A 23789-nucleotide genomic window follows, 5' to 3' on the forward strand; every position below is an offset into this window, starting at 1 on the left:
CAACAAGACAATTAAGGAAGCAGGGCTGTTACAGAAGAGATTTCTGAGTCCAGGTGATGGGGAGCGTGCGAGAGAGAAAAAGAACCCCACCTTAACACTAAATGTAAGTTGTTCCTGAGTATTATTTTGATAGGCTTTAAAACTCCTGTTACATTTCTCTATTAAGCATAAAGATCTTTCCATAAGTGATCCTTGTTTCCTAACTTTGCCACCCTCATAGGGATTGACATAAAATTCTAAAAAAATATATGAGTGCAATTATGGGCATAGCTACTGTAGTTAGAAGCCATTGTGGCTATTTATAGTTCTATTTATATTTGTATTTTATCTGTTATTTATTGTGGACTGTACACCGCCCCGAGTCCCTTTTTGGGAGAGGGGGCAGTTTAGAAATGTGAATAAATAATAATAATAATAATCCCTGTCCTGCCCTCTAACAGGTGGGCATATTTGTTAGGCTACGTATACCCAGTTTTCAGAAAGTGATTAAGTGGCCTCACTGCATTCTTGAAAATAATGTCATAGCATCCATAAAGGCTTTGCAGCCTAAAAATCCTATTTATTCTAGTTAGAAGAATCTAAAAAATCAAATGAGACACAGAAGTTGGCAGACAGCAAAGAAGCTAACCACAATAATTAGTTTGCTTATTTTTAGCAAATACTGCAATTCTTATTAGTGAGAAAAGGTAAATGAAAAAAAAATGTGTGTCCAATTAAAAAAAAATAGGACTCCCGGTTTTAACCACTTTTGCTTTACAAGACATTTGAAAAATGATGTCTATACAGTATTATATCTTTTCTATGTTGCTTCCCCCAATTAATTCCCTTCAGGCATTTTGATTCCCAAATTCAGCAAAAATATGAAAATAAAACTGATCATGTTTATTACAAAATGTTATAGGTTTTACAGCTTACAAAGAATTGAAGCATTTATGAGTTCTTCTCATTGTTCTCCATGCCTTAGCCTCTCTTTCTGAGTTTTCTTCTTCCAGGAACACTTCATATTAGAGTTCGGTAAAGAAAAAGAAGGCAAAATAAATAAAACCTTGCACGTTCATCTCTTTTGTTTTACAATTGGGTCATTCCAGCTTCATATATTGTTGCAACAAACTTGCCACTGTCGTGAATTTGGATTCTAAATCCAAATTCTAAAACTAATTGAACAGTATGCAGATGAATATTTTGCATAATGAAGCTCAATCAGGGTAACCTCAACTCACTTTTTGCATCAATAAAGATATACTTTAAGGTTCTACAGTTGCAGGAATTAACTATGCAATGCTGGCAGGAAAGGAAAATAAGGATTTTAGAATGGCTATCATAATCCTTAGATTTTGAATATAATAAAAAATCTGGAGAAATCTCAAATGTGTAGGACCTAAAAAGAAAAGTAGGGGGAAAAATAGCCACACAAGACTAGAAAGACGTGGTTGACTACACACACAAAAAATGGTAACTATTATTTCTCTCAAAGGAGACATTACAAAATAGTAACAGAAAGAGCAGTCAACCTTTTGAGCCTACTACATTCATTGTCATCTTATTTTGAAAATATAAATAGTAGGACTTTAATGTTAAGCATGCATTCACATTTACAGAAAGATTGTTTCAGTGGTTTCTGAAACTTATAGTTTGATCAAGAGTGTCTAAATTTTGCATACAGTTGCATTAGGTAACAGTTTATTGTAATAAATAAAAAATTGAATGAATAATTACAGTGTTTCATTTATTACAACTCACATTCCTTAAAATGTGATGAGTAGTTATCAATATTAATTTCTAGCGGTTGAAAAATTCATAGTGACCATAAATATATACCTATTCCACTGCCTCCCTTTAGACTAAGCAAAGTTGTATAAGCACCAAAAAATTAAGAAATATAAAATTAAAAATGTAAGGTATAACAGGAAAAATGGCATTTTTTTTCATTAAGTAGCCACTGTTTGCTTTTACAGACAAAACCAATTTTGTTGTTTTGAAATATATATGTTTTCTGTTGCAATTTGAATCTTACAATAGGTGGAAAGGAATTAGAGTGGGATATTCATATGTGCTATGAAAATGGCTTTAAGAACTTAATGATATCAAAAAGTATTAGATCAGCAGCCGTAGATCTACTCCAATCCCTGTTATGAACTACTCTCTTATTCTAGGAGTAGACATATCATATATATTCATTTGCTGGTGCTTATATGCCATTCCAATTCAGCAACCTGTGAAATGAACTGTAACTATATTTTAGGGGGAGAATGGCTACTGTTAAACATAATTCTAGACCTACAGCCTTCCCGTCTTCCGTGATTTTTAGATATGTTGGTTTATACTTCATATACATTTTAGCAAGTCTAACCAACCTCCTGTTTGTACCTCACCTTGTTAGTCTTTATGTAGGTCACATAATGTTTAAGGGAGTTCAGCTTTGAGTTGACTTTTGCCATAAAAATAAAATTAATATACATTTTAGCAAGTCTAACCAACCTCCTGTTTGTACGTCACCTTGTTAGTCTTTCCATTGTAGGTCACATAATGTTTAAGGGAGTTCAGCTTTGAGTTGACTTTTGCCATAAAAATAAAATTAAATAAAATCCTGGTCAGCCAGGTTTTCTCATGAAAATCATTCTGAGAACGCGAACAGTCCAAGTGCATTTAGAAATTTTTTCCTCAAACATATAGCAATCTGTGAGAAGAGAACAATCCTGCCCTTCAGAAAAAAACGTGTCACTTAAGAGGCCTGACCTCACATAGCAGAGCTTCACAAACCAGACTGTTCTTAACCCCTGCATGAAATGTCTATTAAGGAGCAAATTAAATTGCAGAATGTTGAGACTATGAGCATTGTGTTGATAAAGACTGAATATATACATTCTTTAACTTAAAGACCATGCTCTAATATCAAAGTAAAATGAACCATCAGATCATGCTCCCCAATGAAGGCATTGATATCTGCTAAATTGTTTTTAGACATAGAAATATGGTGCACAGTCCAAGTGTATTTAGAAAATAAGTAGAGTAAATATCTTCTTTGTCATTCAGTGCAGACTATTTTGTTTATGCCTATACGTGGCCAAAAAAAAAAAAAACCCATTCACAAGCATCTGTTGGTTTATTACAAAGTAGTACCCACTCCATACTTTATGAAGAAGATACAACAATTCAAAAAGAAATTGAATGGCATTCTGTTATAACAGAAATTTTAATCGAAGGGGGGGGGGGGAATGAGAAAGATCTAACCATAGTTTTATGGCTCTGCCTACAAATTATTCCTAATGCCGAGAGAAAATGTTTGTACACTTGGAGAACTAGATTGTCTCCACTTCTCCAAATGTAAGCAATGATTTAGTAAATGATCCTGTACTTTGGAGATCTTTATCTTTAATAACTAGATGCACTAAGGGAGTACATTCAGGTGCTTCATGTATAGCTGGATAAGAGCTAGTAGAAGTTACTGGAGAACCATATGCAAGACTGAAGTTTTTGCCATTTTTAAATTCCATCTCAAATTGCTTTCACTGAAACATCCGATATACTGCAATGCGATCACAGCTATTGCGTTTTTTTAAAATGCTGGAAAGGGAAGCAGTGTAGTTCACAAGATTCCACAGATGGTTCCGATGGAAAATATATACCCAACTTTCAGAATTAACAAGAACTCAACATTCTAAAAAGAAAGACCAAAACTACATAAAACACATTGTTAAAGGAGATAGTTTAACACAACCTCAGATGGTCAATTTACTCCATTTCATAAAAATCTATATACATCCAGATATCTTCTTGAAATGCACAGATTTCAAACCACAATACAACAATCCCCTAGAAACATACATTGCTAATGTAGAGCCTATTGACAAACAATGAAAAACAGAGAATGAGATACAGCAGCACAGAAGGAATGATGTCTTCCTTGATGAGTGTTTTATGATTGTTCCAACAAGAATCAGAAAAAGCTAGTTTTAAGTTTAATTGTTGGCGTGGAATGTACTGTGGGTGGTGGTTGCCTGGCAGCTGCCTTTGCTTTGCTTGCCTGACTTGCTCGTACTGCCGTTTCCAGTCGTGCTTTCAGTTCAGGAGCTGCTCCCATTACTGTCTTAAATGCAAGAGGATAAAGGGGTCCGATGCGGGTGAGATCCTGGAGAGCAAATTCATGAAGTTCTTTTGATACCAGGGATGCAGAAGAGAATGCATTTTCATTCAGTAAATAAGATATGAGTGTAGGGACAAGAAGAGCAAGCAATTGTACTCCTGAGGGGTGGGGGGGGGAAGAAATCAGTTAAAATAATTAAAATTCAAGAGGGACAATGTAGGGTATCTTCAGCATGTGTAAGTTTTGATATATTACTGTTAGAAAATAAACACCACCAAAATAATGACAATACATTTGATAATATTTAAAAATGCACAGCAGTAGAGAATAGAACAGCTATTTTTAGGGCCTTCACATCTTTCAGCAATGTGCTCAGTTCTAGGCTAGAAAATATTTCTCTAAAGTGCTTGGTTACTATGGGGACAGCTATAGAATAAAACTACATTTAGCAATATACTGAAGAGGAGGTGACTTTTATAGATATGCTATTTGAATCTGTCACATGGATAAGAGAATTAGAATATCATAACCTCATATCTCAGATTAGTTGCCACAGATAGATGCTTTCTCTGTGGAGAGGCTCTGTCTATGCATGTTGCCTTATTCCTTTATATATATATATATATATATATATATATATATATATATATATATATATATATATATATATATATATATATATATATATATATATATATATATATATACACATACATACATACATACATACATACACACACACACACACATATACATATATATATATATATTAAAAGGAATAAGGCAACATATATATATATGTTGTATTTGTACTGATAAATAAATAAAGGGAGACTAATTATATATAATTATATATATATATGCCTCGTTGTCTCATGCATTTGAAGACAAATATACCTGTTTAAGTGAAAATGCTATATCTACCCATCTAACTACATTTCCATAGAAGGATGATAATTTGTAAACATAACTTTTACATAGAAATTATTTATTAGAAATTCTTGGTTTTAGGGCAGTACACTGCAAACTAGAATATATATTTTGCTGATTAAACTAATAGGCATCTTAAAATCCAAAGGACATTGTTTTTCCTCAAATAGCTCACAGAGCAGATGCTAGGAATTAGAATGACCTAGCTCCAGTTAACTTTGTTTCCCAGAATTTTAATTGCTCTAGATGGCTCCAGTCAGAATATTGCACAATATCCTTGGAATATGACTGCCTTGAATTTAGAAAAGAGAGGTTAAGTGCTGTACTTAACCCAAATGTGTGATACAATGTGAAATATATTTAATCCATTGTTTTCAAGAACACTTCAGCTTTTACTGCATGCTAATGTGCTCCAACAAGACAAGTATGGTAATTCTCAATCAAGGTACTTACTATTCTGCTCCTCACCAAGAGCAACCAGTGTTTCAAGTACTTTAATTCCCTCCTGGATTGCTAGGAGTTCTGTTTTGTTGCTTGGACGGTTGTTCTCCACACCTTTCAGTTTCTCAACCATTATTGGTGCCAGGGAATGTATATATGGGGTAGAGAGAGCACGGTTTGTGTGTTGAAATATAGAAAGTAGAAGATGGTAACATTTGGCTTGAACCTAAGCGCAATATATAAATGTAGCTGGGTTAGTAAGCATTTGCCATAAAATATCACATTCAGGTAATGTTAAAAGAAAAAAGGCAAATAAAATAGTAACAATGGAGTCATATTTATTATCTAACTTGCAAACCTTTCCATTATAAAGGTTTTTCTTTAGTTTATCTTTCTATGGGTCAAAAATTACATACTTCATTCATAACACATACAAGTCTAATCTCATTGGATTCAATCAAATCAAATGCTTCTTTTAAAACCCTAACTAGTCATAGTAAAAAGGATTTTTGGAGAGGTGATATAATATTCTGCCTATAAATACAGTCTATAACCGTGATGGCGAACCTATGGCACGTGTGCCACAAGTGACACGCGGAGCCATTTGTCAGGGCACGCGAGACGCTGCCTTGTTAGCTGGCCAGCGCGCATGCGCGCGCTGGCCAGCTGAGTTCACCTTTTTAAAAGCTATTTTTCGCCTTCCCCAGGCTCCAGAGGCTTTATAGGAGCCTGGGGAGGGCGAAAAGAGCCTCCCCTGCCCCCCCCGGAGGCTTCAGGGACCGTCCCTGAAGCCTTCGGAACGCTTAAAACCACCCTCCGAGCAAACCGGAAGTGACTTCCGTGTTGCTCGGAGCGTCATTTTAAGCGTTCCGAAGGCTTCAGGGACCGTCTGGACGGCAGAGGGAGGGGGGACTCTATAGCCTTCCTGCCATGCGTCCTGCACAGGAATCCGTCCCCTCGGGTTAGGAATATTAATGCCTCAATGGAAGCAAGAGTGTTTATCAGATAAACTGGCTTGTGGGTTTTTTAAAATACTAATCTGTCCTCTGACATCTAATTTTATTAAACTATTAAAAATAAAATTCAGTTTAAATTTTTAAGGTAAGTATGTCAAGTTAACAAGCATCCACCAGAAATCTTATTTTTTTTTAGTTTGCTTTGTTTTATTATTTCATTTTATTTTATTCTAAAATAAAATCATTCTAGGCAGCAGCTAAGTTCTCAATCAAACTGTGCACCAGAGCTTCAAAAACAAATATGGGTTCCTTCTGGAACTAACAGGGTCCAATATCAGCATCTATTAGAACCTGTTAGTTCCAGAAGAAACCTGAACTTGTTTTTGCAAACTGATCAAATCCTGTAGGTCCTTTGGGAAGCAGCTGCAAAGAACTCAAGGCCAACAGAGAACAATCTGATCATGATATGGTACTGACAAAAACATATATGTAAAATAATGTGGATAAAAGCTAAATGACTTACTCACCCAAGGATCAGATGAATTCAATGCTGTTTTAAATCTGTTAATGCAGCCATTTTGCAATGCTTGCACTCCAATTATTTCAATGCTTGCAGACCAAAGGAACAGTGTGATGGCAGTAAGCATACTTATTTCATCTAAAGTAGGCTTGGAGGTTTCTGGGGGTGGGGTGGGGGACAAAAAGATACAGAAAACTTATATCAAATAGAGTTTGGGACAGGGAAATATAATTGCTATTTTCAAGAATGAAGATGCTGATAAATATGCAATGTTCCTGATTTCAAAAATAATATAATCTTTTAAGGATTCGAATCCTTAAAAATCTATCCAAATATATTTTTGTGATTAAATAATAATCGTATAATGGAAATGAAAGTGGTCCTAAGACAGAACATATTTTGTTAACTTTGTGAAAAATCAACTTTGAATGAATTGAACTATGTGCGCTTTTAAAAGTGACATTCTACAATACTTGCTGAATTTGATTCATTTGTCCAATTAATTACTCTTGCCTAATAAAAAGCAGAATTTCACATACTTGTGAATTCCTTCAGCATGTACAGAAAAATGAAACACTGTAGGCATTAAGGAAGATTCTGAACTCTGTTCCACCAAAAATGTGAATACAATGCTATTTGCCTTGATTTCCATACCTTTTTCTATAAATCTAAAACATGTGGCACAGTGACATAATTATACCAGATTCATTTCCTAATGCAAACCAGCTATCTTTGCTTCTTTTTACAAAAGAGTGATTGCATGGAAATTACCTGGCAGAGAGTATTCCAAGATTGAGGCTAGGGTGCTGCGGATAAGATTTGTCCACTGTTTATGAATATTCTCATTCATGGTCATTGGAAGGGTTACTATGTTTTTCAGTCCTTGAAGTGCTGCACTGACTGGCGGTAGGACCTGATTTCCCACAGTTTTTACAGCAGTATCTTTCAACACTTGTATAATTATAAAGAGGATCGTGGGCAATATAGTCATAGATCCTAAAACATAAACATAAATCAGATACTTTCAGAATGCACAAGAGGCATGATCAATGCAAGAAGCAAAGTATTCATGAATAACTACCATCCTGGGCTCTCTTGGTAAAAAAAATCATTCATTCATTCATTCATTCATTCATTCATTCATTCATTCATTCGATTTGCCTGATTACCCATCTCATCTAAGTGACTCTGGGCAGATCACAACAAGTAACCAACAATCCGATGACTTCCAAATGCTCTTCAAGGGCAGCCCCATGTAAAGTGCACTACAGTATTTATTCAAGAAGTGACCAGGGCGTGAGTGACTGTAAAGGTCCAGGAATAGGCACAACTGGCATACAATATGGAATTGTATAATGGCTCTGGCCATAGGTACCATCTGCTCTCTTCAAGCAGGAGGTATGCGTCCAGGAAAATCTACATACAGTGCACTGAGTCTGTTTGAGGCAGTGCCATCCTATGCAGTATGATTTCAATGGTTCATTGATGCACTTGCCAACAACTCCTTAAAGAAACTATGTATTTTGTCTGAGATTATGCAGGAATGCTGAATGTGTTTGATTTAGGGAGGTGCTAACTACTGTGGTTATGCATGCACTTATACACACCAATTGAGATAATTGATTAGTCCCGTTAAATATTAACCAATGAAGAAATACAGGAAAGTACACACATGTCAAAAATGCACATAAAAGATATGCCATGGAGAAGTAGTGGTAGGAGGTGAATGTGGTTAATGCCTTTTTTTAAGGCGTAACAAAGATTGTTCTAAAAAAAGGAAATGTCAGAAACAGGGACTCTTAAAAAAGAGAAGACAAACTTACGCCTATTCAAATGTGTCAAAGGCTCATAAAGAAGAATAAAACACATCTTAAAATCAATTTTAGATTTTATGCTTGTTTTTGTCCACTATCACCAAGCAACGTTTTGTCCATTATTAAGTGTCACTTCCTGAACTTCTGCTGCCTCCTTAAATACTCTCCATGCACTTTGTTTTGTTTAAATTTGGGTTTTATAAAAAAAAAATCCACTGAGAATTAACGTTTTGTGGAACCCACTGATTAAATTTTGAGAAAGATCTATTATACTACCAGCTGGGGAACAAAGAGTGGGTAGATCAGACAGGATGGCAACGGTGGCAGCCACGAGACGAGCACTTTCTTCTGAGAGCTGGATTCTGCTGAAGGAATGGCTTGGAGAATCTGACATTTTTGTGCTCAGATGTGGCATGTGTCGCACAAGGATAAACATTAGCAGTTCCATAGCAGCAAATACAAGAGATTTTCCTGGCACAAGACCACCGCTGTCTCCTCCTTCGCCCAGCCCACAGTTACTGTCTTTTGCATCTTCTTCATCTACAAAGACAAAAAAAATGGAGTAATAATATGAAGTTCATGGTAGACATTTTAGAAAATGCCACCAAATGTACATGTTAAAACCTTAAGTTTAAATGAAGCAATCAACTGAAACTCATTAGTAGTCAAAAGCTTACAGATTGCATTTATTTTCTATTTTTTTAAATAGAAACTAATGAAAACAGGATGAGATATCACAGAAGTATATGCTACTATTGAAATTTTAAAATGAGATAGTATGAATACATTCCCTTTTAAATCAGTAAGAGATAAACACTATGCGACCTGCCATTTTTTTCTTTGCTTCTATTTATAACTTGCATCAGTGCATATCAAATTATTCCATTCAGAAAAGCTTTTTATTCTTATTTCGTCTACAAATTTAAAAAAAACAAGCAAATAAATAAAAAATACACAAAAACCTGCACATACAAAGTTAAATGTGACAGATTTATTTTATTTTCTGACAAAAAGGACAAGAAAATTGTTTTCAACATTTAAACTGTTTTTCTTATAGTTTGCATGGTAATTCACCTCATACCAACGAAGTAAAAAACATGTGGGATAAAAAAATCATGAAAGGACATCAAATCTTCTCATGAACAAGTTCCCTTAGAATTCCAAATAAACAGGCTTATAACTTGGCACTGATCTGTTTTTTTCCAACTTTCTTTCTGCTCTTTTATTTCAATTTATTTTACATTTGAACTTATGTACAGCTGCTATTAAATCTATATTTTAATTAGCTGTGATACGCAAGTCCAAGTAATTTTAAAAGGTCATACATAAAAGTACATTGCAGCTGTTCAGAGCAAAAAGTATTTTATTAAAGATATTTCTTTTTAATCCTGCTAATATACCTGGACGTATTGTAAATATTTTGTAAATTAAAAAATGAACATCCAGGACTAGGGCAGACATTGGTCAGTTAAGCCAATACATAAGTCAAGAAGACAGTTTTACATAGCCTGTCTCATTATTTCTCTAATCTGGACATCTGTAGCATGAAAAACAACAAGTTTTTCTTACTCAATGTATTTCTTTTTTCTTGTAAATGATCCTGAGCAGCTCTTATGATCTGTTGCACAACTTCTGTAACTAAGAGTTGAACTGATGGAGGATTGCAGGTCAACAAGAGTCGATGGAGCACACTCAAAAGTTCGACACCAAGTAGCTTAAAAAAATTAATTGTAAGCATAATTTCAAAAAATAACATTTGCAATATTCTATCCCACTTTTTAAAAATACATTTTTATTAGTTTATCAAAGTATAAAATACGAGAAATTTTAAAAAGTAATAGAAAACTCGAGGGAGGGAAAAAGAAAATATGGAGTAAAGGGGGGGGGGGAATAAAAAGGCACCGACTTCCAACTCTCATTAACACAGTAGAAGTTAACAACATTACAACCTCAACTTTTCACTTTTATACATCAATATATCTAATCAGCAAAAACAAAAACAAAGTTTCATTTTTTTCCCATTGTAAACACAAAATCCAGATGCAATTTCCAAACAGAAACAAAATTAAATATATTCTCTTCTTTAGATAAAAGAATCAATTGAACCATCTCTGCTTCTCCTTGCTGTGGGGAATATGTATATACTTCAGTTTACTCTTTTATCTTTAACCATTACTTTTCATTGTTTTTTTTAAGGTCTTGGTTAGCATTTATTGTTAGAGGTCCAAAATAATGACTTGTTGATTTGATTACATTTCTTTCTTAATAGCTATTAATAAGAACAATAAGGGAAGACATCTACTAAACGATTCCGGTCCATGATAATTCATTTTCCTTTAATTTCATTTTCAAATAACCTGTTCAATTTTCCGCATACTTAATGGACTATAATCATTTATCTGCAACATACCTGATCGTCTGCAATATGGGTTCTAGCACAAGAGGAATCAAGTAACGTGTGCACTGCTTGCAAACAGGACATAACATGTTCGACAGGCTCTTCTGGTCGAGGAGAACATAGAAACTGTATGCTAACACCTGGGGAGCAAATTACTTTACGTTTATAAGTAGTCAAGTAGTATTTTTGCAGATTTTAAGACCTAGATGAAGTACGGGCCTTAATAGTTTTTACATGCAGAAGCTGCATATTAAATCTTGAGTTTTTAGTTTCAGCAAGAGTTTTCACATACTACAAAGAAAGATCTGGGTACTCTTGAAACTAGAATGGTTCTGTTCTCGTACTGCCATATACCTAAAAATAATCTGTTATTTGGTAATGTGTGATAAAACAATGGATACAATATGTAGTCCTCAACTTACAACAGTTCACTTAGTGACTGTTCAAAGTTACAATGACACTGAAAAAAGTGATTTATGATCACTTGTTCACATTTACGACCGTTGCAGCTTCCCCATGGTCACATGATTTACCTTTGGATGCTTGACAACTGACTCACATTTATGGCAGCTGTAGCATCCCGGGGTCATGGGGTTGCACTTTTTGCAACCTTCTGACGAGTAAAGTCAATGGGGAAATCAGATTCACTTAACAACTGTGTTATTAATTCAACAACTGCAGTAATTCATTTGACAAATGTGGCAAGATAAGTCGTAAAATGGCGTAAAACTCACTTAACAAATTTCTCACCCAGCAACATAAATTTGGGGCTCAATTGTGATTGTAAGTTGTACAGACTTCTGTAATGGACTGAAAAGCATTACCTAAAATCAAATGCATTCTATCTTTATTTATTTCTTGCAAAGTTTTGGTGGAAGGTGGAGTTTCTGATGCTGGATTTAACATAATGGGTGTGGCATGCTTTTGTGGAGGTGTTGCTGCTGAGGCATCTTCTGTTGCTTCACAGGCATTAAACCCTGTACTGTTGAGCCATAGTGCAACTGCATGTAAAATTGGGGTCCATGAATTCCGATAATGCAGTCTAGCTGTATCAATAGTCTCAGGAGTGTAAAATGCTCCACCTGTTAAAGAATCATAATGCATTTTAATAAGGGATAGAGACAATAACAATTATAGTATCATTTTAATACATGTTTGTAATATATCCATCAAGACACAGAGACACCTGATCCCTCTTGTCTGGATTTAGATGACAAATAGAGCTGGACCTCCCTGGTTCTTGGATGGGAGATATTTATGAATATCAGGCTTATAAGCTAACACGAGCTATCAAAAAATACCCTGGAAGGCAGCAGTGGGAAATCATTACAGTATCACGCTATTCTCAAGAAATCTACACAGTTCCATTGACTCATGCCAAAATCAAGGGAATTTTTACGAGGTGGGTCCCCCCTCCTGCGTGGTTCACACACCCACTTTAGATCATCAGAGATTTCAGCATATATGTAAATATTTTCATTGAGTCAATCCAGTCACAAAGTTCCAAATAGCTTTTGTGTGGCAGCTTTCTCCTCAAAAGTATCTTGCCCGGTTGGTAACAGAGCGATTTGCCTTTTCACACCATGTGGCTCATGCTGGCTTGTGTAGCTCTGTCACAATCTCAAACTATTATTGGAAACTGGCTCTCCAGTTTCCTCAAGATGACCGAGCACAGCACCAGAGTCCAACAGTGTTAACTGTGAGCCATCTACAAACGGCACCAGCATACATTGGAGCCTGGATTGTGCCAATGGCTGCAATTGTTGCCTGCAGGCTGATGGCGCCAAATTCTCAATTGCAACAGTTGATAGTTGTTCACAGACCTCTCAAGCTTCCTTTGACTGCTAAATGGTTTGCCAGCAACCAGCAGACAAATCAAGCAGTCCCTTTATTGAGATTGTGAGCGACCGATTTGGAATGAAGAAGCGGAGATGAGCCATGAGGCACAAATGAGGGTCAATGAGCAGTCCCAAAGAAAAAGGCTAAGGATCACAAAAACAATAAGCCAGACAAAGCCCCACAACCTAGCAAGTTTCACTGTGACTAAGCAGGACAAATACAATACATTACAAAAAATAAATGCTACGAGAAGAAGTCCTGTGGCAAGAAAAGGATGATCAAAGGCTCTAATTAAATGATGGCTTGATGTACAGCTATCCATCCTTTACATTGGAACAGCTTTATAAATGTAAGCATTTTTGGATGGCGACTAATACATCTTGGCACATTAGTGATATAACACAAATATCTCTAGCTTATATAAAGACAGAATTCATGGCATAGCTACTTAATATGATTCCAGTATATCATAACGATTGTCAAATTATCAGAAATGTTGAACTATTGGTATCACTTATGTTTACCAAACTGCTTCATGCATGAGTACTTGAAGATTAAGGCATCACTAAAATGAATTTCAAAGGATTCTGAATAAAATTTATGCCTTACCGTCTGGAGGAAGCTGACTTGCAAATTCAGCTGGTAATGTCAAAAGGGCATAGTCTTTGAGGGCAGCTAACCAGAGACGGCTAAGAGTGGGCAACTCTGGTTGAACAAGGGTTATCAGACTATCTGGTGGCAGCTCGTCTACTGTGCCATAATCGTCATCATCGTCATCTCCTCCATTTTTTGCTGCTTTCTTTGGTTTGGTCTCTGCTTCTTTTTTAATCTTCATAGCTACAACATATACCTTTAGGTAAAGCACACACAACATATTACTAAGTGTGTAGAGAATATAAAATTGACACATATCATTAAATAGAGTACATGCTGAACTCTGCTTACTTTAAAAAGAGAATTTAGGTGGTGATCTGAATTAGTTTAACTTGTACACTGTAAAGAAAGTATTTAAATATAATTGAACAACAGGAAAATTTTAGTAATCGCATTTTTCAGACGAATTACAAGTTCTCCAATATTCATTCTCACAACAATCCAGGAAAATAGCTCATTATTTTGACTGTTTTGCATTCAGAGAAGAGAGGCTGAGAGAAGAATGTCACCTAAGATCAGCCAGCAAGTCTCTACCTGCAATGCATTTCATTTTAAAACTTTGCATACCATGTCATGCTACTCCCAATTATTGTGTTTTATATATGCATTACATTCTGTGCAAGAAATGAACAACTCTAACATTTCTTAGGAAATTTATATGGGCTTAAAGCATTATGGCGGTATTTTTCAATTTAATTTAAAGGCGTGGCAACCATAAAGTTAAAAAAAAACCTTTCAAAATAGCTGTATTAGAAATTTTAAATGAAAATGTATAAAAGAAAATCCTAAAAGAGCTTAGGATTTTGATAGGATCTCTACATTATACCATAACATACTTTATAGAAAAACAGGAGTCTCCCCTGCCACCGCTGTATTTTTTCTTAATTCTCAAGATCTCCAGCAGGGGATCAAATTTTAAAGGATCAGCATGAAGATAAATTAAATTCAAACCTAAGCGTAGAGGACAACAGACTGGAAATTTACAGAACCAGAGTTAACTGAAAAAATCGGTAACCAATTCTTCATTGCAATCTCTATTAACACATACAATATAGGTGATTAGCATGTTAATATAATCTGGGGAAGTGAAGTGCAATACAGGACATTGGCTAACTTTCAGAAACTGTGTATCCAATGAATAGTGCCTGATAATGTGGGTGATTTCAATTAAAAGGGGAAAGGTAGATATCAGGCAACATTATACTTTTCCAAAACCATTTAAGATCAACAGCAGAATATGGATATTAGCTAGATCACAATGAAGTCTGGCAGTGGATGTGAGTCATTTAGCAAAATGTTAAAAATAAAATGAAGTACTTTTCCTGCAACTAAATTATGAACCACTTCATAAGGTGACCACCTTATAGAGGCTATAAATTCTAGTAAACACAAGATGCCATATAAGTATAATCTTTATTATCATTGTACTTAAATATAACAAAATTGGTTATATAGTCCATTCAGTATCGAAAATCTGGGAAGGACATCTCAATAGGCTTTGAAAAAACATGGCACAAATTCAGACGTGTCTATGAGCCAATAAAAAATATCTCTGCATGAACAACAACCTTGTCCTTATGAAAAAAAGCAAACAGGGCCCATCTGAATGAAGGACATAGAAAAAATGTTATGGTAAGCTCTGTCATGCAGCGTCAGAAAATGAAAAAGGCATATTCTGGAGTTTAGCAAGCAATACCAACATGGATAACACTGGATAGTTTTAAGCAGAGGAGATACAAGGAGATACCATAGAGAAACAAGTTTGATAAAACGTTTTCAAAACTGTTTTATAATTGATTGAAGCAAAAACAGTAAAGCCATCCATTAGGGCTATTGAAATCGCCAGAGAATTGATCCTTAGCTGAAAGACCAAAACTCCATTCATAAATTTGAAAGTAGTCACATCTAAATGGTCAATCAAATTGTGGTATTCAGATCTGGTCTAATTGAGAGACAAATATTTTCTTGGGGTTTATTAATTTGTATCCGACCTTTACTATTTTTACAAATAACTCAAGGGAGGTGAACGTATCCAGCACACCTTCCTCCTCCCTTTTCCCCCAAAACAACAACCCTGTGAGGTGAGTTGGTCTAAGAGAGAGTGACTGACCCCTCGGCTGGCTTTCATGGTTAAGATGGACTAGAATTTATGGTTCCCCATTTTCTAGCCTGGTGCCTTAACCACTAGACCAAGCTGGCAATGGAAAAAGTTGATGGCCCCCTGATTAAGATGATCTTGCAGCATCTATAGGATAGCATGAGATTTGCCATGAATGATTCTGGTAACATCCACAGAATCCATAAAAACAGAGCAAATAAATACAGGAAACTTTGGAGATACTGGAACTAGAACTTATTTTCTAAAGATTAATAACCAAAGCCACTTCTGCTGAAGCAGGCGAGAATAATTGTTGACATAGATGGTGCAGAGCTTATTATTGATTATGTACTATTATGTGCCATATTATTAGGGTACCCCAGTAAAAGAAGCAGATGGCTAGGACAAACCATGATGTTTCCATTTCTGTATTGTCACTGCCAGTGGCTCAAGAAGCCAGCCAATATATTGCCTTATTTTACCATAAAGGTGTGCACAGCTGCTATAAAAGAAGGCACAAAATGACATATAGTCCCTAGGTTCTAGGGAACTGCACCAACATGCAAGTTATCAGTTAGAGTGATCTTACTGTTGTCTGGATGAGACCTATCTGTAGTGCCTATCAAAATTCCAGTAATGGGAGCAAACTCTGCATGAATGATGGTATCTTGAGAAAAGACTGAGCTATTTCAAAATATATGCTGTTCCTGGAAGTATGTGCCAGATAGCTAGAAGGCTCAAACCTACTCTGGTTGAGATAAACAAGCTGGAAACTAGGAGCCATATCAATTCTAACAATGTGAAACATGTTGATGTTATAGTAGCTTGTTTTGCTCTGTCAACATAACAGTTTATGCAGTTTAAATCTGAAAGTTATTTTCACCATATTTTCTACATTTTAATGGTGTTTTGGCCTTGCAGTTTTGAGCTGTGCAGCTAGGCTGCTTGTTGACATAATTGACATTTCTGCCTTAAGAAATATTGACTCCTAATGTAAAGTCACAATGGACACTAATCATTGACCAGCTGGGCATCTGGTGAAATAGAAGAGGAAGCTGGTACCTCTCCTTGAAGCAAATTAGAAGAGAAGCAAGGAACTTTTAAATTGAGGGAGCTAATACAGAACCTATGTGTGAATCACAACAGCCACAACTATAAGCAATAATTGTTCTTTCTCTGCAATCTCAAATACCACTATCACTATTTCAGAGTGTTACACAACTCTATGAGACAGACTCAGAACTGGAATTGAGTACTGCTAGGAAGAAGAGAACTGATGGTGATTTCTGCCTCTCCCATTCTGCCAGTGGAAGTACTCAGCTAGGCTGCATATCTTCCAAGTATCACTCAAGTAATTGTTTTATGCTTAAAACCTAAAAAAAAGATGTTGCTTATAATAGGAGCAAGCAAGTGTGATTTTGTTAATTAGCTAATTTTGGCTGTGAAATTGAGAAAGGTACAGCAGGAAACTACAGAGTATTTGCACTGAATGCATCCTTCGTTCCACAGGAAAGCTAGAATAACTAATTGCTAGATGGTAATTGCTAAATCTTTACCTCTGCCCAGGCTTTGAGGACTGCCAGTTTTTCCATCGTAGTGGCACTCTCCCTATACAGCTGGCTGGAAGACCCTTTTCCAGTTTGTACTTTGTCCAAAGAAGAGACAAGAAGGTTGTGAACACGACGGAGGTCATTAAGGTCACTTACTACGCCACTTCCAATCCAAGCACTGCATACCTAAAAATCAATGAAAGCATGGATCCAATAACATATCAGTTCAAGTCCCATCTCAGCAAAAGACAGAAAGGCTAAAATAAAAGAAAGGAGAATAAATTTTCTAGGAGAGATTAATACAAATAATTATCCCCTGCCTTTTCAAAAATCAGAAAGAATACCTCTCACACCAAAATGGGGAAATCCCTATGTACATATCTGAAAAACCTTCAAAGATAGTTAAATAGCATGATGATGCAGACCAGTAGTGTGTTGCCATTTTTTTTTTACTACCGGTTTGGGCGTGCTCCCGCGCTCGCTTGCATGACGCTTCTGCGTGTGTGCAGAATTGTCTGGGTGGATGTGTGGAACCTCCCGCCACCGCTACTATATCCAATTCGGGCCAAATGAGGAACAACCCACCTCTGATGCAGAAATCAGAAAATTTAAAGAGAAGAGTTTATTTCCTAGTATAACGTTCTAAGAAAAATACTGAAACAATATTTATATTATATATTTTTAGAGTTACATGTCAAATTTGCAGTTCATTTCTCTCTCATTTCCATACATTGTGTTTTGAATTTTTGAAATTGCATTAATACTTTTCTTTGTACCTGGCAAGCTTTTGCAGTTATATCTGAAGGGGTATCCTGAGAGAAAGCCGGTCTTAAAGCAGCCCCAACCTAAAGAAGAATGAAAGCAAAATATACCTCAGCAACCGAAATTGGAATTCCTATATGTCTAGGTCAATTGTTTCATCTATTAGTGTCACTTTCATGGAGGAACAACATCCAATTTCAGAAGCACACAGATCCATCAAGTACTGTTATTTTTTTGAGTATGCTTTATGTCAACATTTCTGTAATAAGCAATGGTGTTAATGGTATTAGTCAAAAAGGAAGTGAGCACTTCATGTGATTTGAATGGATTCTAATGAGGTTTAGTAACATCTTAGGTCAGGGGTGTCAAAATCGTGGCCCGCAGGCCGGATGCGTCACATGCTGGTTCTGCCCCCACCCGGTTTAGCGAAGGGGGGGGAAAGTCCCGATACTTCACGTGACGCAGCTGTGACGATATGAATTTGACACCCCTGTTTTAGGTGATTAACGAAAGAGCTACTGTTAGGACAGGATGGAGAGAGCAAGATCACTATTTGATACAGCTTTGGAATAACTGATATTCTTCTATAGGTTCTTTTAATTTCAAAAAAGTATTCACAGAAAAAAAAATATGAATGAATAATCCACACTGTATATTTTAAAATGTAATTATCTTACATTTGTAGGACTCTAGAGCATTAGCTCGCAACCTTCATATGAAGTACTACTTCATAATTGAAAGCTTCTGTGTACAATGGAAAGCAGGAATCACTATATGCCCCTTGAAGGTATTAATGGACCTTTGCAATACAACGAATTACATTAGTTTTGAATATGTTTCATATTATAATGCAATATAATATAACAACTCTTAATATGGTCAAAATCTCACAAAATTGCCAATTTCATAGAATTTTTCAGTTCTAACTGAAAACATCATGAGATTTTTATATATATCTTCAAATGACTGAATGAATTAATTAATGGTGTTTTTCTGAGAAACACAATATAGTTCACATGCCGTACCCTGACAGAGCAAAACAAAACAAGCAAAATCACATTCATTTTAACTGACGAATTTAAGAGAAATTAGGAAACACTTTTTCTTGGAATAATCCAAACTTTTATGAAAAAAATTCCTGGTCTTGATTTTAGAGACAATCCTCATAAAATGAAATCAAGAGTAAAGCTCTGACTGAACTCCCTGTATGTATACAGACCATTGACCATTGTCAAAAAGCATCAATGTACGGAGTTCAAAAATCCAACATAAGCAATACTGGAATGAGATAACATAGCTCTCCCCATATGATTTTTAACTGGCATAAAACCCAAAGATTATCTTACATTAGCTTGATACTGTTCTAAAATTACATGGCCTGGAAACTCTGGTTCAGGAACTGCTGCAAATTTCTTGATAATGTCTTCAAGTGTTTGGAGACCAGCCATTCGCAGTTGATTGCTGTGGTCAGTTGCAGCCATAAATGCCATACGAATAAGATCCGAGAGATGAAGCACTAGAAGGTCATCTGAAAATAAAAACAAGAAAAAAGACATCTCAAAAGTCACTCACAATTGGCCCGCTTTGATTCAGAAAAATATAAGTTGTGCGTTTACTCCAGTTTTAGCAAAACAACCCCCACCCCTAAAATCTGAGCAAAAATATTGTTTCAAATGCCAGACCCTCTCTTCTATGCACTGTTCTTCTCAAGACAAGAATTTTTAAAAATAATGACACAGAGTTCATCTCATGTTCTGCAAAAATCTATACTACAGTTAGCAAGCTCTTAGTACCTATTATTCACAGAAGAGCATGTGATCATTTCTAAGATTCAAGCCATGGGTTAATTTGGTTAAAGGAACAATGCACAGTATTTTTGAAACAAAAGCTTAGTTCAGACTATAAAACAGATCTATTCAAAGAGTGCAAAGATGAGAAACTGTCTACAATCGTGGCTTCATTACATTTAGCATCTTTTAAAATTTTGTCTTATTTCAATATTAAATTGCAATAAGTGGTATGAGATTAAATGCATTTTTATTGAGTTTCAAAAGACGAAATCCATATACAGAATTCGTGTATTATAATGATGATGATTTATTTTATTGGAAATTGCTTCCCTGGGGCAGTTTTGTGACGAGATACAGAAAAATATAGGAAACATCAGAAAAAACTACACGGCATGAGCTATGAAAACATAAGGTGTCTTCTGTTAAGAAAAAATCACTACCGGATATAAATAACTTGCCCCATTTAACACTCAGTCTCTAAAATCTCTAACAAAAATGACATTCAGGGTCTTGTTTTTTAAGATACAATATATCACGGAAATATCTGCAAATTTTAAGTATGGTGTCCCAACTTTTAAGCACATCATTCAGAAAAGCTCACAATGATAATCTGCAGAAAATGACTTATTCCATCTTTTTACAACCACTTTCATCTTCCTTACATTAAGATTTCCCAGTTGAATTAACTATATTTTGTGTTATACCCGACTGAGGAAACTATGATGAACAGCTTTGCAATAAACCATGGTCTGAGATATATTTAAAATGTGAAGGAAAGCAGGAAGCAATGATATAAAAACAATATTCAAAAATGAACATGTGAATATTAAGGAGTAAAGCATAATTTAAAATATCCAAATCTCAGTTGTAGAAAAACAAATCTAAATAGGCAGCACATACAGATATTCCTCAACTTACAACCACAATTGAGCCCAAAGTATATGTTGTTAAGTGAGAAATTTTTTAAGTGAGTTTTGCCCCGTTTTGCGAATTTACATTTCTTAAGTGAATCATTGCAGTTGTTAAATTAGTAATACGGTTGTTAAATGAATCTGAATTGCTTTTCAGAAGGTCGCATGACTCTGGGACACTGCAACCATCATAAATTTGAGTCAGTTGTCAAGCATCTGAATTTTATTCATGTGGCCATGGGGATGCTACAAAGTTCATAAGTGCAAAAAATGTTCACTTTTTTCAGTGCCGTTATAACTTTGAAGGGTCACTAAATGAATAATATTATGAGGAATAGAGTAATATTACTATATTATTATGATAAACCATGTCAGATATTTTAAAGTATAATATGGCTACAGCAAGCCATCTTTCATCAAGGTAAAAATAATATCTGATTACTCATTTAAGTTACTTTACAATGGCTAATAAACAAATTCAAGAAAAGAAGAACAGAAAACACACACTACTCCTTACTTTTAGGGTCTCTAAGTTTGGCAGAGCGGGCCAGAGCTAGATCAAAGTGGGCTTTATTTGCATGTTCACAGAGCATGATAATTCGACACAGACACTCTGCGGCAAATACTCGAGTGGCCCACCGAGGAGCCACAGAGGGCTTTGATTTGTCTTCTTCACCCAATGTAGTAAACATTGTATCATCATCCATTTCATCCTTCTTCTCCAAATCTTCGTCTTTTTCACCTCCTAATGGAGCTGTAGTTGTCATGTCTGTATATATAATAAGAGATTTATTATTTATACAAAATATTGAGGACTGAGGCTTGAATAAAACATCCAAGATTAGTTATTAAAATAATATCCTATAAAAGGGTGGAAGAACAGCATTGCTTTCATATGGTGAAAAGACAGGGGAAGACAGCTTTCGCAATTGGAATGCTACCGTGTTTTCCCCAAAATACAACCTGTCCTGAAATTAAAGCCTTGCCACATTTTTCGCGTGGGCAAAAATATAAGCCCACCCCCAAAAATAAATCCCCTGGACAACCCCCCTCTGGCCAGGCAGAACACCGCTCACCGACATAGCGGTATCCTGAAGGCGCCAAGCCGCAGGAGCCGGGGGGGAGAAAGGCGCTTACATTGCTTGGTGCCTTTGGGATACTGCTAGGTTGGGGAGTAGCATTCTGCCTGGCCAGAGGGGGGAGTTGCTGGGCAGCTGCTCCCTTGCCTCAACATGTACGGGCCCAGCTGTCCCTGCAGCAGCAGCTGCTGTCGCGCTCCAAACATAACGTCTTCTCTGGTTCCAAACTCCCAAACTCGGCTGCCGAGTCTTCCAGCAGCGGCCGCTCTAGGAGTGCGCTCTATGGTTGTAGGCTGGCTGCTGGAACTCTCTGTAAGAGTCTTCTGGACAGAGAGTCTTCTAGCAGCCAGCCCACAACCACAGAGTGCACTCCTAGAGTGGCCACTGCTGGAAGACTCGGCAGCCGAGTTTGGGAGTTTGGAACCGGAGAAGACATTATGCTCGGAGCCCCGCAGCGGTGGTGGTGACAGCGGCTGCTGCAGGGAGAGCTGGGTCCGGACATGTTGAGGCTAGGATGCATGCCTGCTGGGGGTGGAACAGGCACTCGCGCAACCCCCTTCTCCAGCCAGGCATAGCTCCTTGTACTGACTTAGGGGGTATCCCGAATGTGCCAAGCCGCGGGAGCTGGGGAGCGGGCAGAGTGCCATATGGCTTGGCGCCTTAGGGATATCCCCTAGGTCAGTGAATGGTGCTCTGCCCGGCTGGAGAGGGGGTTTGCCAGGCGGTTGCTCGTAAGTTTGGTCACCTCATGGCTGCTTCGCCCCTGAGGCTGTGCCAGTTCGCAAGGGAGCAGCCACCCGGCAACCCCAAAACAATAAGCCCTCCCCTATAATAAGCCCAAGGCCATATTTTGTAAGTAAAAAGAAAATAAGACTCTGTCATATTTTCGGGGAAACACGGTTTCACAAAGGCAGTTTTATTTTCGATAATTACCCAATGGTCCCAAATGAAACTAATAGCTCACAGGGACCTTCATGTGAAATGCAAGTAATTTCAGGTATTGCAATTTCACAATTGTAGTTTTGCCTTTAAATAGCCTGGTTTCTCTGAAAACCATGATAAAGTTGTCAAGAATGTAGGCAACATGTTAACATTTCTACCAAGAAAACAATGGCACATAAAGGAGAAAAAAAGATTGAATTTCATTTCCCAGATATTGGCATTTTAAAAGCCTGCCTTATCTTTTGATCCATTTAAGCCATCTGAACTATTCAAACATTACATCTGCAATGCTGTACACAATGTATAAAAAGAAAATTTGTGTAACTATATCTCATGAAAGCAGAACAAAATAACATTTTCAAAAATCAGGAAATTAGTCTTTAAGGAAAGAAATTAAAGAAAAGAAAGTATACGGACAATTTGTTAAACTATTAGCTTTTTAATTCAACAAAGATAATGAAGCATGTTAAATGTTTTACAAATCTTAGCTACTTGTATTAAGTTGCAATGACATGTTTTAAAATATGCCTAAAGCACTGAAATTATGAGTTCTGTTGTCTATTTATGGAAAAACACAATTAACATTTAAATACATTTCATAGATGTACCATTAAAAGTCAGGAAAATATATGAATCAATGACTTATTGAGCTCACTTGCTTACAACTAATTTTACAGATAAATTTCAAATAATACGGTTTTTAACATTTAGGTAGTTATAGCCCAAAGGTTAAGAATCACAGAACTTTTAGAGGCCATTTCTCCAAATACTCTTCTCCTTCATCTCATTCAAAACATTAATTTTAAAAAATTCTTTTAAAAAGCCATATTTATGAAGGTATTTATTAAGCCAAAGCACAAAAGCTATTCAAAACTTTTTCCACTGCTGCATCTGTTGTCTGAGGCAATTAGGAATTATTTATCAGCTGTCCAGAATCCATTGGAATTAGGGGTTCATAAATTCAAATTTTAAAAAAAGATATTGATTTATCATAGATGAGCTTTTAATAATTTATAAAACA

General features: G+C 36.2%; 1 protein-coding gene across 1 annotated transcript in view; it reads right to left on the bottom strand.

Annotated features, from left to right (window-relative positions):
- Positions 1 to 3084: 3084 nt before the first annotated feature.
- HEATR5B (HEAT repeat containing 5B) overlaps positions 3085 to 23789 on the bottom strand; it is a 50654-nt gene continuing 29949 nt past the window's right edge. Inside the window, exons 25-37 of the mRNA XM_081940101.1 lie at positions 21265 to 21516; positions 19393 to 19574; positions 18061 to 18129; positions 17291 to 17470; positions 13592 to 13832; positions 11968 to 12225; positions 11156 to 11283; positions 10315 to 10459; positions 9022 to 9285; positions 7703 to 7927; positions 6939 to 7090; positions 5468 to 5681; positions 3085 to 4242 (exon numbers count right to left, since the gene is read on the bottom strand). Coding sequence (XP_081796227.1) covers positions 3938 to 4242; positions 5468 to 5681; positions 6939 to 7090; positions 7703 to 7927; positions 9022 to 9285; positions 10315 to 10459; positions 11156 to 11283; positions 11968 to 12225; positions 13592 to 13832; positions 17291 to 17470; positions 18061 to 18129; positions 19393 to 19574; positions 21265 to 21516 — 2615 coding nt within the window. The 3' untranslated portion in view covers positions 3085 to 3937. The remainder of the gene's footprint in view (positions 4243 to 5467; positions 5682 to 6938; positions 7091 to 7702; positions 7928 to 9021; positions 9286 to 10314; positions 10460 to 11155; positions 11284 to 11967; positions 12226 to 13591; positions 13833 to 17290; positions 17471 to 18060; positions 18130 to 19392; positions 19575 to 21264; positions 21517 to 23789) is intronic.

This window comes from Natrix helvetica (genome assembly GCF_964273705.1).
Source record: "Natrix helvetica genome assembly, chromosome: 2".
Taxonomy (NCBI): domain Eukaryota; kingdom Metazoa; phylum Chordata; class Lepidosauria; order Squamata; family Natricidae; genus Natrix; species Natrix helvetica.